Source organism: Periophthalmus magnuspinnatus, chromosome 13 (genome assembly GCF_009829125.3).
Source record: "Periophthalmus magnuspinnatus isolate fPerMag1 chromosome 13, fPerMag1.2.pri, whole genome shotgun sequence".
NCBI lineage: Eukaryota > Metazoa > Chordata > Actinopteri > Gobiiformes > Gobiidae > Periophthalmus > Periophthalmus magnuspinnatus.
This window is the reverse complement of record NC_047138.1, coordinates 26,353,477-26,380,039: the sequence shown is the minus strand read 5'-3', so window position 1 is coordinate 26,380,039 and position 26,563 is coordinate 26,353,477. Positions and strand designations below refer to the sequence as shown.

At 37.2% G+C, this 26,563-nt stretch overlaps 3 protein-coding genes and 1 long non-coding RNA gene across 4 annotated transcripts in view; 3 read left to right on the top strand and 1 right to left on the bottom strand.

Moving 5' to 3' along the window:
* The window catches only part of LOC129456737 (uncharacterized), a 220,596-nt gene that overhangs the window by 5,540 nt on the left and 188,493 nt on the right, over nt 1-26,563 (top strand). The gene's annotated exons all lie outside the window — the stretch shown is intronic.
* psma6l (proteasome 20S subunit alpha 6, like) lies at nt 7,898-14,059 on the bottom strand. The gene is made up of 7 exons (XM_033977301.2): nt 13,791-14,059; nt 13,070-13,164; nt 11,831-11,912; nt 10,424-10,579; nt 9,227-9,405; nt 8,531-8,625; nt 7,898-8,056 (listed from the first exon to the last, which is right to left on the bottom strand). The coding sequence occupies exons 1-7, from the start codon at nt 13,864-13,866 to the stop codon at nt 7,999-8,001; spliced, it is 741 nt and encodes a 246-aa protein (XP_033833192.1). The 5' UTR covers nt 13,867-14,059; the 3' UTR covers nt 7,898-7,998.
* On the top strand, nt 14,137-21,457 carry LOC117380478 (inositol-tetrakisphosphate 1-kinase-like). Its single transcript, XM_033977293.2, has 10 exons — nt 14,137-14,359; nt 14,879-14,903; nt 15,193-15,315; nt 16,280-16,397; nt 16,790-16,891; nt 16,969-17,009; nt 17,780-17,945; nt 18,520-18,587; nt 19,153-19,315; nt 20,328-21,457. The coding sequence occupies exons 1-10, from the start codon at nt 14,163-14,165 to the stop codon at nt 20,450-20,452; spliced, it is 1,128 nt and encodes a 375-aa protein (XP_033833184.1). The 5' UTR covers nt 14,137-14,162; the 3' UTR covers nt 20,453-21,457.
* Nucleotides 25,772-26,563, top strand: part of alp3 (alkaline phosphatase 3) — a 22,875-nt gene continuing 22,083 nt past the window's right edge. Inside the window, exon 1 of the mRNA XM_033977290.2 lies at nt 25,772-25,950. Coding sequence (XP_033833181.1) covers nt 25,878-25,950 — 73 coding nt within the window. The 5' untranslated portion in view covers nt 25,772-25,877. The remainder of the gene's footprint in view (nt 25,951-26,563) is intronic.

Sequence of the window (26,563 nt, the reverse complement as noted above, 5' to 3'; positions counted from 1 at the left end):
GTCCACTGATCCAAAGGTTGGCGGTTTGAATATCAATCTCTACATAAACATCATTGGTTGAGCATTCAGATCTACTGAGCCACAGGTTGGCAGTGTAATTCCATCTCCCACAGATTATTGCTACCATTGTGTCCTTGGGCAAGGCACTTAACCCACCTCACCCCCAGTGTCTGTGTACACTGGTGTATAAATGTGTGTGTGAGTGAATAGGTGGGTGATTCCTTGTTGTAAAGTGCTTTGAGTGCCTCGAAGGTGGAAAGGTGCTACATAAAAATGTGGCTATGACTATGCTCAGACAATACGTACTTAGTCATAGTTTACAATAAATGCATACAATGTAAAGACCAAAAGACAATAAGTAATAATATGTTTACCAAATACAGACAACCATATGTGAGTTTTAGTTAGTCTGCATGCTCCTACTGAATGATTCAGTACCATTTTTTTATACGAAAGTTACTTTAATACTTTGGTCTCATCGACAGAGCATCTAAGTGTGAAATGGAAGAAAGAAGGAAAGGCATTCTGCGATTCTGAAATTGTCATCACCCGAAACTCATGAGCCATGTGGCACACCAAGTTTCATAACTCTATTTATCATGTAGTTATCTAAGTTGATCTCACCCATTCAGGTGCTTGTGCATTTAAAAAATCCATTGCCACGATATATATAAAAAAGATGAATGATGCAACATAAACGTTAAGGGCAGATGCAAAAGTTTTACAAAATAATACAAAGCTCTGAAAATGAAAAGATGGAATGGAAGGTAGGCAGGTGTTGAGTGATCGTCTTGGATCCAGATTGGCTGTTCAGTTCTATTTCTGGTGTCCGTTATTATGTTCTTGAGCTACACCTCTCTGTGTGATGTGTGACTGAGTGATTTATGAGAGGCCACTGACACAAATTGGCAACCATGTCTCATGCCAGTCAGCCCCAGGGCAGGCGCGTTGAGATTATTGGCTTGGTGTTGTTTTTTTTAATCAACAGGTCTACAACAAATCCTGCAGTTTTAAGTTGTTATCGTTTTGTGTAAAATATTCCACAGTATGGTATTAAACTTGTCTATCGTGCATTTATTCAGTTACAGGTGTTTTATGGCTAAAAATATTCAAAAGAGGATTCCTCTCCATAGATTTGACCTGTAACTTGGCCTAGTGGCATCACCTACTTCTCTCAATGGAGATAGATAAATTGAATGCCATACTGTGGAGCATTCCAGGTAAAGTGATAATCTCCATGGAGACAAGCAGGTGGTTTAAACTTTATCGGAAAAAAGATAAAACTCCACAATCCTTGACTAGTAGAATCATTTAGATGATTTCAGTTCTGGAATTGCCAAGCTCTACTGAACTAAAGGTAAAACATAGCTGTTAACTACCACTTCATGACATCACAAGGTGGAACAGAGCATTTTGAGCTTTGGAGATCTAGACAGAATAATATAAGGTTACTCAAACATGTGTGAATGAAACAAAACACAACTTGAACTATGTTTTTGAGGAGGTAGCAACAGTATAAAATGACTGAAACTTCACAAGAGTCCATTTTGCGTAATATAGGACCTTTAAATATGGCACTGGAGTGGAGATTATGAAATAAAAAAGATGATTTGCTTTGCCATATTGTCCAAGACTAAAGAGAAGTATGCAATGTGTTTTCTGTTCTGTCTATGAGCTGCGATCTGAGTTAAAAGGTGCAAAACAAAATTCTCTCATAAACATGCAATCCAAATATTGTTTTAATCACGTCGCCCACACAAGAACCCATGGACCCTGCACCAGCCCAAACCCTTTAAGTGTGACGCAGTCGGAGCCAGGGCCACAATGCGTCTCTCTTTGTTAATTGGCGGTTTAATCCTAAGGAATGCCAGCGATTAGTCCTCTCCGGTGGGTCAGGCTCTTGCTCAACACCGGCTTCACAATGGAGTGCTGTAACAGAGATCTGAACTCACACACATGTACTGCAGTAATTAGCCAGTCACAATGCACCTCTCCAGTCCTCAGTACATGTGTTTCTGTGGCCTCACATAGCCCCAACACTAAGACCTACCAAGTGACCAGTGTGCAAGAGAGCAGGGTGCACTATGGGGTATGAATGCAGATCTTAAAGGTGTACTGTGTAACTTTGTTGTTGAAGGATGCACCACCTGCTAGGCTCAGTGGGAATGCAATTTGGCGACAGTAGCTCAGTTGGTAGAGTGTTTGTCCATTAATCCTTAGGTTAGTGGTTTGAATCCCGCTCTCTTCATAAACATCATTGGGTGGAGTGGTCTGATTCAATGTTTGACAGGTTGGTGGTGCGATCCCAGCTCCCACAAATGAATGCTGTCATAGTGTCATTGGGCAAGACACTTAACCCCTTTGTCTTCACTGTCTGCATACAATGGTGTATGAATGTTTGTGGTTCCTTCATGTAAGGTGCTTTGACTGCTATGAAAGTGAAAAAGCACTATATAAAAACTATTATCATTACCATTTGTTTTGACTGGAATGTTCCACAGTATGGCATTATTACAACTTATATCTGACCACTGAAATAAGCAGGTCATGTCACAAGTTGTAGGTTCAATCTGTGTAGAGGTGACTGATGAATGTATCATCGGGGGGGTTGAATGTATGTACAAATGCATATTTTGAGGTGTTTTCTTAACAATCAAAACACTTTGTAAAACAATTTGTATCACATTAAAGATATATATATATATCTATCATGTATTATATAGTTTACATATGCTAACATGCATTTCCTGATTATCGAACAATAAAACGGTTTATAATTAGATGCCGACAGTACGCAGTGGACTTTTGACCTCAAGAGCTGCTTATACAGTACATCTGTGGGACAAGACACATTTTACATGGGACAAATCGGTTACAGGGGCTTTTGATCTAAACCCTCACCTTAACCTATTTTAAAGAGGGTCGGTCACCTACTTGTCTCTATTTAGATGTTATTGCTATGCTTAGACTGTTTCACAGTATGGCATTTTACTTACCATTCTTCATGGAGACAAGCAGGTAACACCACCATGCCAAGTTGCAGGTCAAATCTTTGATCATGCTCAAAATAACTGTGTGTTTTTTGAGGTATTTTTAGGGGGAAAAAACAAAAAATTGAATGAATGCAATATAGATAAGTTTGACACAATACTGTGGATTGCATCTCCACGGAGACAGCAGACCCTCCACTAGAAAAGTCACATAGTGCACCTTTAATCCATATCTAAGGTAGACAAATTTAATGCCATACTATGGGACATTACAGACAAAGCAATCAAGCCTCAGTGGAGAAAAGCAGGTCCTGCACTATTCACCTGAAAATTAACATACTGGATCTTTAAGTTTATTCAAGCTTATCATTGAGTGTCTTAAAAATACCAACTCTAGATTCACCTACACCCACCAATATCATGCACATCTTTGGGGGCAATTTCACAAAACACCGTGGACCTTAATTTCGTCTCTCCTCTCTAGCTGCTGGCAGATTCTTGTGTTTTGTGGTTTTAGTAGGGCTGTATTATACTAGAGGAAATCCCTGCCCTGTGCATTAAGTATATAGTTGGCTCAATGCAAACCTATTCTGCAAAACAGATTTTAACCATCTTATTGTTGTTTCCTCTTATTAGGCCCGAGGCCTTACAGGGCATAGTGGTTTCAACATCTCATTTACCCTTATGAAGTGGTTTTTGATGAGTAGTCAAAAAATCCCCTTCTTGCTAGTGTGATCTGCAGGTATCCATCAGAGGGGCTGACATCTCTACGGCTCTTTGTTGTGATAACGTTTACAGCTCCCATTGCGCACTGCAGTTTTTCTAACGTGGAAGACTTCTTTCTTTTATTATGTCATTTATGTTTAAAATTTTAACATAATGATCTAGGGGGTGTCATAGATTATGACTATTTAGCAGACACAAGCACAATGGGTCTTCTTTAAATGGGAAGTGTTTTACACCTAGTTCTGTCACAAGTTCAGGTTTAGAACACCTTTAGACCTGCTTTCTCTAGATTTGGCGTTTGTCTAATCAGAATAGTACAGTAGTACATAGAAAGTCAAATAAAGTATGAGGTGGTTGTAATTAGCGCAAAAACAGTGTTGATGCATTGCCAATTATAGATTTGCCAAGCATATGTCTTACAAACCAAAATTGTGCACAAATGATAGAAAGGTCATCTTCAGTGGTACAGTGTTCCTCAGATGCAGGATGGATAGAAATGGGTGGGGTCAAAGGTCGCGGCGGTGTGTATGTGCATATAGGAGGTCTGCGCAGGCTGCATGGCTGCTGACACACTGCTGCTGGTAAATCCAGATTAGTGAGTCTAAAACAAGCCTACCAAATCTGCCACAGGGCCCCGTAAGCTGGGCCGCTGTCACCCGCAATCACTCACACGGGCCTAATCCACCGGCCTGACCCACACACACACACACTTACCATGGGTTTCCACACTTTTTGGGGACATCACATTGACTCACATTCATTTCCTGAAGACTTATACTAACTTTATCATTGTCACTACTTGCATAATCTTAAAGGCACTGTACCTGATTTTACTGTCTTAAAAACATGAAAAGCAGAACTAGCTCATTTTAAAGTTTGCAGTGGTCCAAAGTTATTCCTCACTTACCTTATGCATTCTGAGTATCCTAATTATTCAGTGTATTAACATTATAAGAGATTTTCACAACCAGAGAGCAGAGGGGAGCTTTGCCATGATGGTAAGCCAAACAATTTAACATTATCGAACAATAAAAGTTTCATATGCAGTCAGCGCTCAGAGGACTTATTTTGACCTCAAGAGCTACTTATAAAGTATACCTGTGGGACAAGACACAGTTTACATGGCACAAATCGGTTAGAGGTGCCTCTAACTTTAATCGATTTTAAAAGTGCACTTTGCAACTTTTCTAGTGGAAGGTCAGTCACCTGCTTGTCTCGTTGGAGATGTTAGTGCTACGCTTCGAATGTTCCGTAGTGTGGCATTTTACTTATCTATATCAATCGAGACAAGCAGGTGCCACCACCATGCCAAGTTACAGGACAGATCTGTGGACAGACGATTTCGCTCACAATAAGTATTTTGTGTTTTTCAAGGTATTTTTTTTTAGCCCCCGTAATTGAATTAATGCAATATAGATAAGTTTGACACCATACTGTGGACAATTCTGGGCAATTGCATCTCCATGGAGACTAGTAGCAGACCCTCCACCAGAAAAATTGCATAGTGTACCTTTAACTCACATCTGAACTTTAAATCATGTTGATCTAATAATAAAGGGTTAATTTTGTGTGGACATAATTTTTGCCCCAATAAAAGAAGCAGGTCCTGAGTGTGTTTACTAGTCCCCATGATGTTATAAATACCCGCCCACATATGGGGAGGCTAGCTGCTCCGGACCACTCTGCACTGGTACCACGAGTCACCAGTTTCAGGGTCAATGTCCCATACACAGGAGGAGAGGGAGACAGAGGTGGGAAGAGAAGGGGGGGAAAGAAAGGGTAACATCCCATACAGACGGGGACCTGAGGAGGAGTGAGGCGCAAATACTCGAGGACAGGTGTATGGGAATGGCAATTATAGAAAAGCAATACAAGGAATTCTACAGTATGGAGTCTCTGGAGACTTCAGTATTTTTATATATTTTGGTGATGGTGATGCTTGCAACGACTGATGTGTGTGTTTTTATGTTGCACTTTGTCACCGCTGTAAGTTCCCAGTTTGTGAGCTGTGTTCACTGACGATGGCAATAAAAGTCTTCTGATTGTGATTCTTGAATAAAGGATGACAATATAATAATAATGAGTATATTTTTTCTCTTTCCCTCTTTTTCAGATTTCGGAGCCGAAGATGAAGCAAAAGCGAGAAGGCTCAAAACAACTCACCTGCCGCCTAATTGAAGAACGTTTTCTGTTGCATTCTGTTTAATGTGGTGTGTAATATCCTTGTTGGACCGTTACCAAAGCAATTAACAATTTCAACCAAAATATTTTAATATATATAATATTTTTAAAATATAAATGTTGCATAACTGGAATCCTAAACTCATGAATAAGCAAACAGTAATGCTATACTACTGGTACTGTTATTTATTTTAGTGTGAAAGTAGATAGTAACAGTAGTAAAGGTAAATGCTCATTAAGTTAAGAAGATATCAGTGTACGTTTAGCGCCTTTACCTTGAGTCTAAGTCGCCTCAGTCTGATACAGGTCTGTGTTTAAACTCTGTGTCTGTAAACACTCGGAGGATAGGGCTCCTTTATCTCTTCTGACACTTTAAGTAAATTATGAATATGTAAACGGGCCATTTTCTCTGATTAACATGTTTAATCATTGCTTCTCCAGATTTTTGTTATTTTTTTGTTCATATTTCTTGTCATATTTCTTGTGTGAGTTTTGACTGCCACATAATACACATTTAAAGTGATTTTGGATGCCCCGCTTTTATTACATGTTAATGATGCTGTTTAAATTAGGTTAAGAATAGTGATGGGACTTTCGCCTCCTTTGTGGGATCTGAATCTTTTGGATTTGTTCATGTCAAAAAGCCAAGGCCAACGTGAGAACTCATTTTATCTACAAACTAATCACTGAGAAAAATGTCTGATATGTTTTAAATGGTTCAAACTGAGAATGGGTGTCTGTTTACCCTTCGAAATGAAGCATAATCTATATCAAACACTGCACAACAATAATAATAATAATTTAAAAACTAACTGTTATAATGCCAGATCTGTTTTTTTTTTTGGGGTTTTTTTTTTGCGTGAATCAGTAAAAAATGCATGACAATTAGAAGGAGAAAGATTCGGTTCTTGTAAAAAAAAAAAACGAGCCGCCGTTCAAAAGAGCCGACTCGTTCATGAACACATCACATCACTAGTTAAGAACATGAGCACCATGCTGAAATGATAAAACGTGCACAGGAAATGTCTATGAACCTAAAGAAAAACACAGGAGCACACCTTTATCATGCTACTATAATTTCCTCTCCTGTTGATACCATAACTACACAACAGCACAAAGGGACATCATATTAACTGAAAGTTGATTTATAAACATGTGTTGTGTTTAAAATGTTTTGCTATTAATGAATACATGATCATTTAATTTGTCATGAAGGTAAGTAACATGAGCAGAAATTACACAAAAGCTATTTATTTAAGTTGTATGCTGTTATAAATGTTAGACTTTTAAGGCTTTACCTAACTCAAATTGTATAGTTAAATTCAGTTACATGTTAAGGGATGTTTGAGTATCTCTGAAGTAAAAATAAAATAAATATATAAAGAACAATTTGTCTGTTTTTGTTCATTTTTGGATATCAACTAATTACAAAATACATGTCCTAACAGTTTTATTTTAATTGAATTAGCGGAGTAGTCTACTTTAGGACTAGCCTAGTTACCCAGAACAAGTGGTTGGAACATGTACTTGTTTACGAGGATCAAAATAGATTTCCTGAAATAGAAAAGAACAATGAGGCTGAAATGTTGTAAAACACAGTTGCAACCGCACCAAGCACATCTCTGACCCCTAGAGGACAATAATAAGAGTTATAATTGAGTGCATAATGATAAAAGAGTAAACCTATATGTGAACTCATGCCTCGAAGCTATGAGTGAGTTAAATCATTCTTATTTAGTTCCCTCAATTCACAATATTATTCATAACGATTACTTTAAAACACATACCACATAAGACTATACCTGGAACTAAACCTGGACTAAACCCAGGTTTAACCAGGACCAGAAAAGAACCAAACCAAGTCTATATCAGGACTAAACTGAACTCAAAACAGGACCAAACCAGACAAGGGTTTTTAGCCATAAAAGTGGCTAGATAAGAAACAACCCAATGACGCCATCTGCTGGTTTAAATGTGTGATTTACTGCAACAACACAAACTTCATGTCAACTGGGTTTATTTGAGTTTGGTTAATGTGTTATTTGATAGTGGAAAAAACATCTAACAGAAATGTAATGTCAAATCCTAACATGATGACCTGCTACTCCCGCTCTGCAATGGCGATCAGATGTGCCTCGATCTCTGCCTCTGTAAGTGTTCTGGGAATAGAAAAAACAGAATAATTAAAAAAAATCAAAGTCAGAAGTCAAATGAGGGTGGTGTAAATGAATAGCTCTCAATATATTTTTAAAAATCTATTTAATTACAAAATAATTACTAGATTTGAAATTTGAAATCTATTTGAAATCACATTTTGAATGGAAGCAATAAGCAAATCACAAAGGCTGGACGTATAAATTCCTTTACAAACAACAACATCTCTGGCCTTATTCTGCATAAAAACTGCTAACCCTGCTAAACATGTTCTGTAATGTGATTCTTGTAATGGTTTAACAGTTCATATTTCTGTCTTTTTATCAATTTCTCTGGGCACAATAAAATACAGTATGTCAACTTTGAACATAATATGATCATAACTCTAATCGCAATCAAAATGCTTGTCAGAAAAATGTAATATTTTTCCCAAATTGTTCCACCCTTCACAATAACTTAAACAATAGTGAAATATTTACCTGAATTTGGGTTTGTCTTTGGTGACCACTCCAATCTCCAGCTCAGTGGCCTTAAAGTCCAAAGACAGGACTGAGGACAAACACGAGATGGCCATCTGCAAACAGGGAGAGTGATTTAAAGTGGCTTTTATCTCTGCAGATTCACATAACAATACAAATATGCACAATTAAATAATCTGAATTGTATTAAAACAAGAAACTGAGCATTTTTTTCTTGGGGTGACAGACCAGTGAAAAGCACCTTTGTAATATGTACATTTATTGTATTGTTTTATGAAATGTTATTTGATTTCACATTAGTTAAAGGGCCCATATTACGCTATTTTCTGATTGTTATAATGCTGTTTCCTCAACAAAAACATACCCTAGTTGTGTTTTGCTTCATTCACACGTTTCACACAGAAACCCTGCATATTTAGGCAGAGTTCTTCTCTCAAACAGAAAACACTTCCACATTGTTCGGTGGAACAAGGTGGAACAACGTGGAAGGTTTTATATACTTGTTTTTGTTTGTTTGCATTTTTTCTGTATTTTGAACCAGGTGCCCATGGAAAAGAGAGTCTAAGTGCTCTCATTGGGTCTCTAGTATAAATAAATTAAATATAAAAAAAAAAGTATTAATAGGTCATATAATACAATATCTATTTATTTATTTTATACCAATCACCCTCTGTAAGACTATAGAGTAGTTTGTACCTGCACAGCGCGGTCGTGGGTCAGCTCCGGTTTCTTTTTGAGTTTTTTCTCCAGGTAACTGTTGGCTTCTGTCTGTTTTGCTCCCACCGCTGTAGCCCTGAATCCACAGTAATAACCAGCCGGGTCACACTTATACAGCACAGGGCCCTGCAGGGGGTCTATGGCTGCTAATATCATACCTAAAATTAGAAAATACAAAATACATGAATGGGTCATGACAAGGTAAAACAGTTTGATAATAATCTGACCACACGTTATCTCTATGTCATTGCACCTTAGTGAGTGGGATCTATTTGATAAGTGAACATTTTATACTTAAATTGAGTCAAAAGCAAGAAGTTTAAGTCATTTTTGAGTCATTTTAGCCTTTTGAGGGTGTTCCTTATCAATGTATCTGTGAACAGTGGTCCAAGTGATGTCAGTTCAGTTTACAAAGATGGATATAAAGTTATGCTAAAGTTATGGGAATGTAGAGGGTAGAGGCTCAATGGTTAGTCCAATAACCCATAGATCAAAGGTTTCATTCCTGGAGCATGTTGTTGTTGTGTCCTCGTGCCTGATACCTTTGACAACCAGCTTGCCTATGAATTTAGTGTATGAGTGAGTGAATGAGTGATGGTGGTTGACTGTCTAAGCCTAGGGCAGCCGTATATACAGTAATTTACCATCATCAGTTGAAAAGTGAATGAATAATGCAATCAAACATTTTCAGAATTTTGTTAATTAAAAGTCCTATATTACACAAAATTGACTTGTGAGCTTTAAGCCATGTTATGCTGTTGTCAAAAACATACCTGGAATAATGTTTTGTTTCATTCACACATGTTCTTTTTTATTAGCCTGTTTACATCTCCAAACCTCAAAATGCTCTGTTCCACCTTGTGATGTCATGTAGTGGTACTTTTCAAGTTGACAGCTATCTTCTATCTTTTGGTCAGTAGAAATTGGCAATTCCAGAGCTGAAATTATCCAAATGATTTTAATGACAGCGTATGGAATTTAAAAACACAGTAGAGCACTTCCTGTATTACCACATGACTTCGCGAGGAGGAACAGTGTTTGCAGTTTGACAGAAGAACTCAATAATAATAATGGAAATAGTAATGGAATAATGGAAAGCAGTTATGGCACAAAATACGTAGGTGGTCATACGGTGATGCTTGTAGTTGGTGTATTTAATATGAGTCCCATACTCACAACAGCCTAGTGGCCTCATCTCTGCGTTCTGAGTGTAGACCTGTGAGATATCAGCCAGTCTCCGACACAACATGTCAGCACTGATGTCATATCCAAACTTATACTTCCACTCTCCGGCCTCCACTCGAGCCCTGTGCACCTGGGAACGGCTGTCCGCTGCAACACAAAACATACATTCAGTGCAGAAATGTACTTAAGGTCCACTATGTAACTTTTCTGGAAGTGTTACTGCTTTGACTGTAATGTTCCACAGTATGGCATTAAACATATTCATTTTGATGGAGATAAGCACATGACACTCGAGGACAATTACAGGTAGCCCTGTCACTTTGTGAAGTGCGATTTATTTTTAAAGTAAATATAGATGATAAACTATAAGTCATGCAGCAGAATTATCGCCCAAAACTATTTTAAATGTATAATATGGTTAAAAACATGACTTGCAATAAATACATAACAGAATACAACACTTTAGTAGTTGATTTGTGTCTTTAATGAGGCATAGAAGTTTATAGTTCAACCCCCTACATTCAAATCTCATCATAGAGCAGAAAAATAACCACAAAATTCCCACTCATGCAAATTAAAAGTCCCCATGATAAAAAGTGACCTCAAACATGATTTTTCCATCTGTCATGTATTGAGTCGATATAGTAATTATCGTGTCAGGTCTGGTTACAGGTCACATCTGTGTGGAGGCACAGAAGTTTTTCATACTATTTTTGAGTGATAGAAAAACACTTCATGTAAAATAAATAGGCTTAATGCCATACTGTGGAACATTCCAAGTACTAACATATACATGGAGACAAGCAAGTAGTTGACCACATAACAACCCAGCAATCTGACCAGAACTGAAGAAGCAGCTTGGAGGGGCAGTGAAACGTCTTCACTCAAAAAAAACTTAATTTTCAGCTAGTTGAAAGAATTTAATTTTTGACCATAGCAAAAAAGTTACACAGTGCGCCTTCAAGTACATTAGTCTCGTCATGACCTAATTAAATATACACATACTTCAATTTAAGAGTAATATCCCTGTTAGAAAGAGCTGAGAGGGAACAGCTGAGAAATAAAGGGGTAGTAACAATTATAGTGATATTAGTTGAAAATTAAAAGTAGTAGGATCGATAGAAAAATATTCATTTCTTTCAGCAGCTTTGTAGTACAAAAAAGTCACCTTATAACTAGCAGCAGTAGTAGTAGTAGTTGTTGTAGGAGTAGAAGTAGTAGTAGTAGTAGTAGTAGTAGTAGTAGTAGTAGTAGTAATAGCAGTAGTAGTAGTAGTAAAAATCTTAATAAACTTGCACATTTAGATCAATTGCCTATTGAATTGCATACTACATACAGAACGACACATATTACATATTATTTGTCCATTGAACCTTTACAGTGACATTAGAGACTCACCATTGTGTCCCGTCATAACACAGCCAATTCTGGGAGTGAGTTTGAACACGTTGGTCACAGTGGTTGAATCCAAAAGCTTGTCCTGTGCATAAAGTAGTGTTATTTTACACTGACAAGGGAAGCATAAATCTGCTGATATGTGAGTAAAACTTTATATTAGGGCTGCACAATATATATAGCAATGGGTAAAATTATTGTTGGATAAGTTTACAAATGCATATATCAGTCTTCTCTGAGATGTTAAGGCTCCTGAAGAATCCTACATTTTAAATATGTAGCTGCATATTGTAATCTCAATGCTTGTCAGAGAAATTGTAATGACATTTTGTCCTATTTCGTGCAGCGCTACTTTACATAAATACTTAATCAATCTAATTTGTCATCTCAAAATTGGTGAATGATTTTCAAATAATACTTAATCTGTCAGTCTTAGGCCTGTCACAATAATTACTGTATCAACTTGTTGTTCAATAAATGAAAGACGGAACACTATCTCTTGGGGCTCAATATTTATTGTGGGTATTTTTTTCTTTGCAATAACAGGGAGATTTTTGTTATTTTAGTACAACACGTTAAGATCTGAGCTTTAGGGGGTGAATAAGTCGCTTTTGTGAATAATTATTGATACGTTCTGCTATTTATTTGTTGCAGTTCAAACCTTTTAATGATATTATCTATTTAAAAAGAGTTTGCTGGGATTATCTTGCTTTATTTTAATCTTAATCAGTGGCATAAAGTAGTTTCAATATTATCGTTTATTACAATATTTTCCTGTAGTGATATATTGTGCTTCAAAATTTGTTATTGTGACAAGTCTAGTTTGTCTTTTATTATTCCTATTATCTTAGTATCTCAATTTACAGTGCACATTATAAACATGTCCAGGAGCAGCAGGAAAGATTGGGGCAACAGTAGTTCAGTTGGTAAAGTGTGTTTGCCCACTGATCTGAAAATTAGCAGTTTGAATCCGGCTCTTAATGTAAACATTATTAACTGAGCAGTCAAATCCACTGCCCCACAGGTTGGGATTGTGCTTCCAGCTCCCACAGATGTGCCCCAGTGTCTGCGTACACTGGTGTATGAATGTGTCTGTCAATGGGTGAGTGGTTCGTTAATGTGAAGTGCTTTGAAAAGTGCTATATAAAAAGGTAGGAACAACTGATATAACAATAATCTGCATTTCAGAGCACGTTAACTACAGCGTTAGCAGAAGTGTATATAGTATAGTAGAAGGCTTACAGGTACTTTCTTCTGTGTAACCACCACTACAGTGTCAGACCCTCGCACTCCCACTGTGGTCAGGCCGCTCTGAGAGATGGCTTTGAAGGCATACTCTGCAACAAGAAACGCATAATGAAAATAAACAATGAATCAAGTTCTGTATGATAGGAGTGTATTGCAGAAGGACGCATAATGTCAGTCTATTATCAGACCAAAATCATGAATGAAACAGATATTAACCAGGGCTAAATTAGGATAAAAACTTCAACAGTACTGTAAACCAACCCAACATTTGCTAGTTCAATCCCAAATTTGCACTCCTTGCCTAAGTATAAATGTGGTGTTACTAAGTGAATGAGTAATTGGTTGCACTGGTGTTTGGAGGGGCAGATTGGCAGCCTGGCTTCTGTTAGTCTACCTCAGGGCAGTTGTGGTGGCAATACCTTACCAGCCTAACACTCCGTGCAAAAAAGCAGTTGGCGGACCCTTCTCCAGAAAAGTTACATAGTGCACCTTTAAGGCCCATAGTTAGGATGGTACCACCAGTCTGATCAGCTAATGTGCATGTGTATATTGACGTAGTTATGGTCAGAATTAGCTTACTTAAGTAAATAGCATCACTTTTCCTGTTCCCAGTAGACTTTTGCTCTACCTGGAGGAAGCCTGGAGCAACCTGGCCAATTCCAATCGTGATAATAAATAATAATTTCATTGAAGTTTTTGATTGGGAGCGTCTTACCGACTTGGTAAAGGCGGCCCTCCGGTGAAAAGATGGTGATGTGTCGGTCAAAACCTGCGTTTGAACCACGGGACATGTCGCCTGACCTCAAATGAACTTTACGCGATGCTGTACGTGTTTTAAAACCCAAATCGCTTTGGTAATATCCCTTTACTTTTCCTTTTATAACGCGAAAAACTGATGAATGTACAACAACATGACTGTGCTATAATCTGGATCGCAAAGCCACTTCCTCAACGAATACTTTTTACTTTCTCTTTCATTTATTTGACGCGTAATAGCGCTCCCTACTTGAATTTTATTGGATAGCAGAATCAAGGAAGCCCGATTACCGGTCAAACAGGCTTAGTCAGCAATGTCAAGAACATAGACATGACAGGTAAACCGTGCATGGATGTTTGGGGGTGGGAGGAGTGGATTAGGCGCTTGGACGTGCCCCCGTGCCGCTGTAGGTTTTCAGGTTCTGGCCCCAGACTCAGAGCAGCGATGGCCGGGCGTCGCGTGGGCTTCTGTCTGAGCGATAAGAAGCGCCGGAGGATGAACCTGGACGCGTTTTCACAGTTCTGTGCGTAAGTTGACGTAGAGACCTAATATCAAGACTAAAGTTGAGTGTTGGATAAGTGGAATAATAGTATAAAATATTTGTTTAAGTCTGAATGAACTTTGTTCAATGTGTGTAAAACTCCAACAGGTCTATTTAAATAATAGATTTGATGGAACCTTTAAAGGTGTTTCAGGGTCTATTACCTGCTTGCCTCCAGATGCTATTGCCTTATCAGGAGTGTTTCACAATATGATGTTTAACGTACCTATCTCAGTGGAAACAAGCAGGTGATCACCAGGGCAAGTTACATGTTAGATCTGTGGAGAAGTGACCACAGTCATAATAACAATGCTTGTATTTCAAGGTAATTTTAGTAACAAAAATTAATAAGTGCAAAATAGACAATACCATGAAACATTTTGGCAAAGTAATAAAATCTCCATGGTGATAAGAAGGAAAGTTACATAGTGCACTTTTATAATATACATTTCAATATGATCCAAAACATAAATTTAATACTCTTACTGTTTATTTTTGCTCACAGGGGGCATGGAATACAAGTAGTAGAGGTAAGGTGTTTTGGCATATGATGATATAGATAGGTCTATTACAATTGCTCATGCCAATGTGGCAATATGATATACATGTACATGATCAAAGTTGAACAAATTTGTAAGTACTTTTGTCACAAATGTCAAATACAGGTGTGAGTTTTTGCCCTCCATGTCAGGGCCACCTGCAGCCACCTTCCACTGTGCACCATGTGGCAATGGGAGGTTGATTTTGTTCAGAAGTTCTGTGTCCTCTTACGTTGAAAATAACTAAAATGAGTAAAATGTAGATAAACCTGTCCCCCAGATAAACTTGAGTCAACCTCTGGAGCCTCAGGGGCCTTTTGACATTATCGTTCACAAACTGTCAGATGTTATTGTGGAGGCCGAACATGACAACCAATCCCAGCAGCTCCTCGCCAACTTCCAGGTAAAATATATTAAGATTGCTATAGTAGTGGTAATATGTAGTAATAGTCTCAAATGAAATAAAAAAGTGAAATTAAAAGTATACACCCTTTACCAAGATTATAAGATTATACTACTACTACTACTACTACTACTACTACGACTACTACTACTACTACTACTACTACTACTACTACTACTACGACTACTACTACTACTACTACTACTACTACTACTAATAATAATAATAATAATAATAATACATAACATTTGTATAGCTGTTTTCATGACACTCAAAGACACTTCACACAGTTCAAGACAAAACACAAATGAAAGAAGCAGATACAAAAGGAAATGCAGTTATTTGAAGGCAGTTTTGAACAGGTTTTTTGAACATGGGGAGTGTGGATGAATCTCTGATGTGTTTGAGCAGGGAGTTCAAGAGGGTGGGGGCAGCAGCGGCGAATGCCCTAACCCTTGGTCTTGAGTTTAGTCCTGATGGGGGTAATGTAGATAGGAGGTTGACATCATCTGACTGAGTGGGTGTGTGGTGGAAGAGCTCAGAGAGGTAACTGAGGGCCAGATTATGGAGAAACTTTACACAGTAGTGAGGAGCTTGAATTGGATGCTCTGGGAGATGGGGAGCCAGTGGAAATTTCTGAGGACAGGGGTGATGTGTTCATGGGAGAAGGTGCAGGTGAGGGGGCTGGAGTCTTCTTAGGAGATTGGAAGGTGAACCATAAAGCAGACTGTTGCTGTAGATGATGTAGGAGGTAACAAAAGCAAGAAAATATGACTTAATAAAGTTCCTGAGGGATGTCTAATTCACGTGACTTAGTGTAATCTGCACTTTAACCCAGAAAGATAACACAGATATATAGCTTGCACAACCTTCAGTTACATGATAAAGAGATTCATAGCACATTTATATATAAAAATGTACTCACACTGCCTGTATTCTGTTTTTTGTAATGTTACTTTTGCAGAAGTATGTGTCAGCCCACCCTCACACGGTGATCCTGGACCCTCTCTCAGCCATGACCCAGCTCCTTGACCGCTTTGCCTCTTATCGCATCATGAGCAAACTTCACAACTCACTCAGAGGTACACACTGTAGGGCTGCTCTATAGATTACTTTTATCTTTATTATAACTGTAACACATGGGTGGTCAAAAAAATCAAAACCCATATACTAATCGATACCAAAACTAGTATTGAAATTATGGCAAATGTTTTTTTTTTTCCACCTTCACTTCAACTCAATATTTTACATCAAGGAACCACTCACCCATACATGTATTCATACACCAGTGTATGCAGACATCGGTGTTTGTATGAATGTGGAGGCAAGGTGGGTTAAGAGTCTTGCCCAAGGACACAACAACAGGATTCATGTGTGGGAACTAGAATCGCAGTGGATCTGACCACTGGAACTGCCAACCTTTCTAATTTGAACACATATCAGTATTTTTAACTCCTGTTTCATTTCCTCTCAGACTGGCACATCTGCAGCCCTCCGTACCTCGAGGTCCCCAGTGACTCTGACCTATCATCCATCCATGTGGCCATGAAGGAGCACAGCCTCAGCTTCCCTCTCAGTCTGTTCAGTCTCTGTCCAGATTTCAATCACTTGTACTTTTACAGTAGTTGATGTTCTTCTTTCTCTTGATTACAGTTTGTAAAACAAGAGTGGCTCACGGTTCCCTTTCTCATGAGGTAAGTAGTGTCTCTGATACATGTACATTGTGGGCGACAGTAGCTCAGTTGGTAGAGTGTTTGTTCGCTGATCCAAAGGGTTGTAGTTTAAATCCCTCTCTCGACATAAACATCATTGGTGGAGCAGTAAGATCCTCTGACGCACAGGTCAGCAGTGAGAGTCCAGCTCTTTGGGCAAGACCCCCCTTCCCCCCAGGGTCTGCGTACAATGGTGTATGAATGTGTGAGTGTGAATGGATGAGTGGTTTCTTGTTGTAAAGTGCTTTGAGTGACCTGATGGTGGTAAAATATGACCATTTTAACTGCTTGTCTCTATGGACACGTTTTTGCTATCCTTGAAATTTTCACATTATGACATTACACTTACCTATCTTGTGTTTATTGAATTATATGTGTGTGCATTGCTAAAAAAAATACATTAAAAAATGTGAAATCTTGCTCTGAGTAGTCTCACACCTCCACAAATCTTACCTGTAACTTGCATACCTGAAATATTCCAGGCAAAATAATAACATATTCATGGAGACAAAAAGGTGGGGGAAATAAGTTAGGTAATTCAATTGAAGAAGTGTAATGTCTGAGTAGGCCTCAAATTAAGGTCTCAAAATAAGTAGCAGTAGTTTCTTGCAGACGTTTTAATGAAAGTAATACAGATTTTTATTTTTTTACAATAGTTTACTGAAAATGTACTTGTCCCACTTTTTGGAAAAACAGCATTATAAGACATAATCCCACTTGTGCATAAATTGTCTCATTTGTTGTTCCTTCAGATGTCGCTGATTTTCAGTGAGGGGGGGCTGGCTGATGTTCACCCTCCCTGTATCCTGCAGAGTTTTGTGAACCACGGCGCTGTTTTACACAAAGTGTTTGTGGTCGGAGAGAAGCACTTCTGTGTGGAGAGACCCTCACTCAAGAACTTCCCCTCTGGGCCCTGTGGTCAGTCTACTCCCACTCTCTCTGAAGTGATTTTTTTGCTAGGAATGTTCCACAGTATGGCATTAAACATGTCTATATGTATCTTGCATTAATTCAGTTATAGGTTTTGCATTGCCATAAACATACATTCTTAGTGTGAGTGGAGTTGAATTTCCACAGACATGTACTGTGACTTGGCCTGATGGCTTCATCATCTGCTTGTCTACATAGATATATTTAAATTTAATGCTATGTTGTGGAATTTTCAAGGCAAAGCAATAAACATCTCCATGGAAACATGTAGCCAGCGCACTCCCCACTTGAAAAATTGCATAGAAAGATTCTGTTCTCTTGAAAACAATGCTATGTAAAGAGTAATATACAAGCCTTTTTAGTTGCACTTTTCTGTTTAGTTAAACTGCCCCGTATCTTAATTAAAAACAACATGGCCATCAGTAGATTATGATGTTATCTGAAACGCATCAGTGGACTTAAATATTATGATTTGAAGCATAAAAAACATCATACAAGATTATTATTTTTTTGTTTAAATTCAAATATAAAAGTATTTTCATACCCCTGCTCTTATCTACAGACAGAAAAACAATATTTTTCAACAGCCAACAAGTGTCTAAGCCAGAGTCCAGCTCAGACTTGAATGCAGTAAGTACATTTAAAGGTCCTATATTGTACAAAATTGACTCTTGTGAGCTTTAAGACATGTAATCCTGGTTTATGAATCTGTCTAGACCTCCAAACCTCAAAATGCTCTGTGACACCTTGTGATGTCATGAAGTGGTAATTTTCAACAGCTACCTTTAATAGATATAGAATTTTAGATAGGAAATTCAAGGACTGAAATGATCCAAGGGAAGGTGTATTGAGGTTACAATGGAGCACTTCCAATATTACCACATGAAATCACAAAGTGGAACAGTGGAGTGTTTTCAGTTTGAGAGAAGAACTCAGCCTAAATATGCAGGTTTGTGTGTTAAACATGTGTGACTGATACAAAACACAACTCTAAGTATGTTTTTGATGGGGAAACAACACTTAACATAGATCACAAAATAGCGTAATATGGCCCCTTTAAGATACAATTTTCTATACTTTGCGAGTTACATTTAATAAACTGCTTGAAAGTATAAATTTGATTAGCGTTGTTATTTTTGCCTCACTAACACAAATTACAACCCAATAATAATTAACATCTGTATTTGTTTTGTAGCTGGATGAGAAGATGCCGTTAGTTCCTACGCCCAGCTCTGAGGCCCTGGCTGCTCTGGTGAAGGAGCTTCGTACTCAGCTGGAGATGGCTCTGTTTGGGGTCGACGTCATAGTGAACATCCACACTCACACCATGACTGTCATTGACCTCAATATATTCCCAGGTATGGCAGTCAAAACTATAGACTAGTTTTAGCAAATGTTAATACTGAAGTAAATCACCTTCTGGACAATGTTTTTCTGAATATTTTTAGAATGACACATTAAGGAGACAATTGTTTTGTGTTGAAAAAAATACATTCTATTATCTAAAGAAATAACTTTTTTTTTCCTTCTCTTTTTTATTTTTATTTATTTATGTATTTATTTAAAGCCAGACAGACATACAAGTTAAGCATTTTTAAATACAAGATGGCCTGTCCAAGACATATTAATAACAATACATACTGTTACAAATAACAAGACAGACCACATAACAGGATGGTTTGTAGACACGACAAAAAAATTATAATAAATAAAAATAAATCGTGTGTGTTTGCGTGTGTGTAGTTAAAACATGTTGAATTTGAAGGGAAGAAAGAAAGAGCGAGTAAGAGGGGTGAGCTCAAGTGAAAAAATGAACAAGAAGGAAGATATGACGATACAGTTTTTAAAAAAGCAGGCCTGATAGAGTGCTCATATTTTTTTTCTCTTGAGTATATGACCTTTTATTATTATGAAAATCAAGTCTCAAATTTCAGTACCATGACAACACCGTTCCCCTAAACAACACTATCAGTTATTGGAGAAAAGTGTGATTTTTCAGGGTCGGAGATGCCAGTGTCAGGCATGTTTCTGTTATTCAGACCCAGGGCAGCTGAGGCCATAGAAATATTTGTACCCCATCACAGCCATTTAGAGAATGTCTCTTTACATGTTGTCTTAGGGCTTAAGGTTAGTTTTATTAAAATCTTCTCTTGTTGAAAGTCATCCTTATCTCCATAAAGGTAAAGCTATTCATATAGTAGTATAGGATTTTTCACTAAGACTAACCAAAACACTCACACTTTTGCAACCTTTTGAGGTTATCATCCAATGCAGTATCTGATCCATAGTTTGAGAATCGAGAATAATATTCGGGCTTAAAATGTTTCTGTATAAATAATAAAACTGGCCATATGTTTATTTTATGTGTAGGTTATGAAGGAGTTCCCCAGTTCTTCTCATCTCTATTGGATCACATTAAGACTTTGCTGGACAGTGGATCCTCTGACCCTCAGGTGACCTCCTCGCATGAACCCTCTATTACCTCCAGCATTTAATTGCACAGCATGTAGGACATCTGTATTCACTTTATCTGAACAAAGCTATTCTCTGCTTATGAGTAGAAATTATGCATTAGATAAAGCTTTGTTAATGATTTTAGGTCTTGCATTTGACTTCCTTTGCTAATGCTACCACAAAAATGTAAATACCTTTGCTTACCAGTGCAATCTGTATTTTAAATATATATTGTCTGTACTAAAATGAAATTGGATGTCATAAGAATTTTAATTTCAGTATTTAATATGAAATCAAAAAGAAATAATTGTATTTTCTACAATATCCTTCAGTGGTGTAATATAATGAAGTAAAAGTAGTAAAGTACTATACTTTAAGGTAAAGTACACATTTTAAAGTAATTCTTTTTAAAAAGATTTTTTAACGTTTTTTTCGCTACATTTGAGAACACGTATCTGTACTTTCTACTTCACTACATTATTGAACTGGACTGAAAAGTAAAAGTATTTTTCATTATTGTTTGAGACTTGCTGAAAAGGCTGAGAGTTTATTTTTAACAAATACAAATAAAAACAGCTAAAAAGACAACAACAATCAATTCTATTGTTACATAATCTGTATCTGTATCAAAATGACTACATTCTGACTACAGTCTTATAAGACCTCAAAATTGGCACAAAATACTTTTACTTTTTACTCTTTAAGTACATTTTTAAACAGGTGCTTTAATACTTTTACTGGTGTCTGTAATTTTACTTAAGTAACAAAACTGTGTACTTCTTTCACCACTGTCCTTATGTGTTAACAAAAGCTTATATAGCCTACAGCTCTCAAATTGGCCAGTATTGGTGTTTGATTTGTTGGTTTTCAACACTCTAACAAACAAATAATTGATTAGAATAAATATTTAGATTAGAAAAATACTGTCTTTTTCTGTGCTGTCCTGTCTACATGCTATAATATAGCTTTTAATACAGAGATCTTGACTGTGTATTTGGGACATGGGCTCCATACAATGCACTTTAAATAGAATGTGATAGTGTCTTAATAAAAGAAAAAATATCAAATCATCTGCGTTGTCATCACAGTTATTTACCTTAATACGCTTTCAAAAGTGCACATTAATATTTTGTCCACTTGAGAGCGCTGTTGGTTTATATAATTTTGTATTGAATGAAACTTAACAAAAATAACACCAGTTAACGATGGAATTCACGCTGACCATGGTATAAAGATATTGTAATGTTAACAGATTGACTGAAAAACTAAAGTGGCTAATCATTACCATTATTATAAAAAAAAACAATAGTCAGAAATGTATGTAGTAATATGAATTATGAATGATGAATGGACTTCTCGTGTTTTGGGAATAAAGTTGTGGTTGCCAGATTGAGAGGGCTTATACAGGTTCAGAAGAGGAACAGTGAATATTTTGGTTTAGGGATGCTGAGGTTAGAGTTGTCAGGAAACAGGAAGCCTATAAGCGAAGACCATAGGGAATATTCATGGAAGTAGTGCAAGTGGACAGTTGGTGACAGATAAGGATGCAGAGGAGGGGTGGGTAAATGGATAACTGTTGTTTTACGCATATGCAAAATGATTGAGTATATTGTCTACAATAAAACTATTTCAAAATGGCTGCCAAACTTCAGATTCAAAATAAAACAACAGAAACTTGTAGAGTAATCTTTCAAAAAATGATATAAAGTCATATATCTGTACTTTTGTGGTTAATTTTACAGCTCCTTGTCTTTATATCAAACAGAGACACTTACAGGGTTGTTTTAATACTTTTTGTTGATTTGATATTTAAAAAAAAAAATCAATATACATATTTTTTAATCTATTTATCTTATCAGTGTTTATCTGTAATGCAGAGAATAGGTCTGATTGATCCAGATGACTTGTTTTGGCGAACCCAGCCTCTTGACATAAGAACTCAGGACATATGTGGCAAATCAGTGAATTATAGAGAGTGTGGACTTGATTGCTTTGACCTCTTCACAATAAAGACATGTCTATTTTTAGCCCTGGACACAGCCGGTTCCTACGGCAACAAATGACCACCTTCAACAGGCGCTAGGAGAGCAATTACAGTTGTTTTTACAGAAGAACATGTTGGACTATAGGGAACCATATTCACAAGTTATTCAGTGTTTGTAAGTGAGGAGTCATTTCACACAATTATATTCAGACTTGGTGAAAATATAAGTAAAGGCCCTATATAGCGCACAATTGTGGGCTTTAAGTCATGTTAGAATGTTGTTGCCGCATCAAAAACATACCTGGAGTTGTGTTTTGTTTCATTCACACATGCTATATTTTGCATTATTAGTCTGTCTACATCTACAAAGCTCAAAATGCTCTGTTCCACCTTGAGATGTAGTGGTTAATAGCTACTTTTTACCTTTAGTTCAGTAGAGATTGAAACGTCTAGGGCTGAAATTATCCAAATGATTCTAGTGAAGGTGTATGGAGTTTAAAAACACAGTGAAGCACTTCCTTCCTGTTTTATTACGGCATCACAAGGTGGTACAGAGTATTTTCAGTTTATGAGAATAACGTAGCCTGAATAACAAGGGTTTTAGTATTAAACATGTGTGAATGAAACAAAACACAACTCAGGGTATGTTTGTGATGAGGAAACAACATTACAGAAAATAGCATCATATGGGATCTTCAACGTGCCACAGCTTACCTTGTTGTGTCACGTGTTGTTTTTGTGGTGTTGAGAATAGCGTCCATGACTCACATTTTCCTGAATGAGTGAGTAAGAGATCCGTGAAAATGCAGAGAAAAGGCAGATGGCGCTAGCTCTGAACAACAGTTTGCCCTTCTGTTGCACTCGTGATGTGTAGCCCATTAAGGCCCATTGTATTCTTGTGCTATGTTACTGATGAATAAAGCCTTTTTGTTATTTTGGTTTGGGTTTACTCATGGGTGTAAGCAGATAGCTGATATGTGGGGCAGAAGGTTCTAGTAGTGTTGTTGTATCATTTGGCAAGATAATTCACCCATTTTGCCTAGTATGAATGTGTTGTGTCAGTGAGTGATTGTAGCGTTGTATTCTTGTGCTATGTTGCTGATGAATAAAGCGTTTTGGTTATTTTAGTTTGGGTTTTTCATGGGTGTAAGCAGATAACAGACATGTGGGGCAGCAGTGGTTCTAGTTGTGCATATTGTAGCTGTGTCCTTTGGGAAGACACTTCACCCACCTTGCCTAATATTGATGCAAAATAAAACTGAATTTGGTCAGCTGTTTCAAGTTTTTGACAATAAATATGTTTCTCCATTCAAGCACCTTCTTTAGTGTGTGGTTGCATTATACCTGTGTGAAAGGAGGTGCTCACTACACTGAAACTAACACACCCTAGTTGTTTACAGGGATAGGAATCTGTTATTAGTTAAGGCCAGTGAATAAACCTGGGGTATGAACTGTCATCTGGTGGTGTTCTAGTGCAGATCGGCAGCCTCGCTTCTATCAGTCTACCCCAGGGCAGCTGTGGCCACATTATAGCTTTTAACACGTGTGGACTGAATGAATTCATAATGCAATGTAAAGTGTCTTTTGAGTGTCAAAAAATCACTATATAAATCAAATTTGTTAATTTTTCTTTTCATTTTTTTGATTTGCTTAGATTCAAGTAAAATTAACAGTATTGTCCACCACAGTGCAGTGTGCTTGGTTAGGAGGATTAAACTACTAGGCAAGTTTTAAACTGATATAGGCATGATGGCTGAGTGGCTAGCATCACAAGAAGGTTTCGGGTTCAATCCCCAGGTTGCCCAGGCCTTTCTGTAAAGAGTTTGCATGTTCTCCCTGGGTCTGAGTGGGTTTCCTCCAGGCATTCCGGTTCCCCCCATCAACCCAAAACATGCACAATATGTACAATCTTCCAAATAAGATAGTCCTGACCAAGCCTAGTAACAAGATCACAGAGATGGGTCCCCAGGTATAGGACTGCCTCAGAGGAATTGAAGGAGGGAGAGGGCAAATTTCACTACGGGGACAATAAAATGTACCCTAACCCGACCCTAACCTTCAAGTTAAATGGTTATCGATATTTTGTATTATATTTGTGTACTGTATGTGTTCTTCCTTCTACGAGCTGCATTCTGACAAAATCAGCCGTTACTGTTAAAATCACTCCGCTATTTTCTTTACAAATGTTCCTGCTTCTAAGACATCCTGATTCATGATTCATGTTCATGGACTTTATGCTATCAGACTATTAGATTGAAGGTCACTATAACATCTAAAGTTCACATATAGACTAATAAAATAAACATTAATTATATTCAAAGATAACGCCGCTATAATGAAATCGCTAAACCATGTCTACCCATCAACATTACAATTTGCATACATTTCACTATTTTAATGCACATATTAGGACCTCATGATCATATCTCTCTGTGTTCTCTTCTGTCATTATGTTTATTAAAAATCTCACCAGTTTAATTGGTGATGTAATCTGTTAAGTAACTGTGGAGCAAGGACATAGGACTGTAGTGTGTCATCATCTTCAGAAGGCAAAGAGCTACTCGAGGAACAATACAGCACAAACAGCAAATATGTAGATTAGATGTAAAATAAATATAAAAAGAAAGGCAGATAAGGCAAATACGTTTCATAATAATTGGACAATATAAGAGGCACAACAGAGCTCATTGTGTCTAAAGCTAACAGTTACTTTTATTAAAATCGGAAAACAAAATAAACAAACCATTAACATTCAAATTAATTAAAATATAGACTACCCAATTATTTTTAAATGTAGAATACTTCAGTTTGTGATACTCAGACACCTCTCTTTCTAAATACTGTCTACCGATAAAGTGGTCCGCAGCTCCCTGTCCACTGTCTCATCTTTTAAAAAAGTACTTTTTTTTCATGTGATACTGAAACATACATGTATGTTAACTTCTGTGTTAGTATTTTGTCTTTTTCAACTCTACAAATATATTTTCTTCCAAAATTTCACCAGGCAATAGTCCAAAACAAGTACCGTATGATTTTACCACATTGCTCCTGGCTCGATTTGAATCTAAAGCAGAAGTCCCTGTGTTTCGGTCCCTGTGGGCTGTCTCCACTGTTACGTAACTGATGTCTGATTATCTGACAGATACAAGCTCTTTATGATTGGTTTCACTGCTCCCTTGAGCTTTACCCAGACCATAAACAACGCTATAAATACATCAGTTCATTTCATGTTCATATTCATTTGCATTTAGATGTAACGCCACCATATTGATTCCATTATCATTTAAATAAATAGCTACACTTAATAAACTTCATAATAATGTTTGCTTTGTTTGCGTTATAATCTTTCCATCACATGTCAGAAGTCCACAAATCACCTGTATTTATGGCCTGCTGTTAAAGATAATGATAACACATAACCATTGGAAATAATAGCAGTATTTGAGTGAACGAGAGGCCATCTGTCAGTCTTCAGTCTGGACATGGAGTGGACAAGCCGAGGCATCATTGTGTCCGCTCTGCTGCTGCTAGCGCTGGGGTCATCCATCGCTAAGGGTAAGAACATAACTTTGTGAACTAGTTTTCTCTCACAAAACAATTGCAAAGACCCAAAAATGTTGTGTTTGATGTATGATCCGCTTATCTACTCCATTGTTCATGTCTGCCGTTACACTTTTTACATTTATTCTTGCTTTAGGCCATTTTTAAGCATAATAACTCAACACTTTGTAAGTTTTGGTCTGTCAAAGTCGATCTATTTTCTTTCTCTTTCTGTTCTAAATAAGAGAATGCAGCAGATAATTCACTTCGACATTTTATTATGGAGTTTAATAAAGTGGTAGGAAATGTTATATTTTTTAAAGTTCAGAAAAGTAATAAGACTTAAGGAATGTTTTGAATGGAAGATTACTGCAGTATGTTGCTATTATAACTATTAGGCTTACAACTGTTATTTGTTGCTAGATTGTATTGCTACTACAACTACTGCTACTAATGCTACTGCTAATGTAGTAGTAGTTAAGATGTGGACTTGGTTTGGTCCTGTTTTAGTCCTGGGCTGGTTCAGAGTTAGTTGAGAATTTAATTCCAATTTTGATGTGGTTTGTGTGCAGGTATGAACACATCTAAAGTTACTGCAAATACAACATCTACTGCTGATCTACAACAA

Bases quoted from the DNA above. Each gene is read 5' to 3' on its own strand.
- psma6l (XM_033977301.2), bottom strand. From the start codon at position 13,866: ATGTCCCGTGGTTCAAACGCAGGTTTTGACCGACACATCACCATCTTT. The intron at 11,913-13,069 runs GTAAGCCTTCTA...CTTTATGCACAG, and splicing joins TTACACAGAAGAAAGTACCT to GACAAGCTTTTGGATTCAAC. The intron at 8,626-9,226 runs GTACAAACTACT...CCCTGTTTGCAG, and splicing joins CCCACGACCGCGCTGTGCAG to ATGGCCATCTCGTGTTTGTC.
- LOC117380478 (XM_033977293.2), top strand. From the start codon at position 14,163: ATGACAGGTAAACCGTGCATGGATGTTTGGGGGTGGGAGGAGTGGATT. The intron at 15,316-16,279 runs GTAAAATATATT...TTACTTTTGCAG, and splicing joins AGCTCCTCGCCAACTTCCAG to AAGTATGTGTCAGCCCACCC. The intron at 17,010-17,779 runs GTAAGTAGTGTC...TTGTTCCTTCAG, and splicing joins ACGGTTCCCTTTCTCATGAG to ATGTCGCTGATTTTCAGTGA.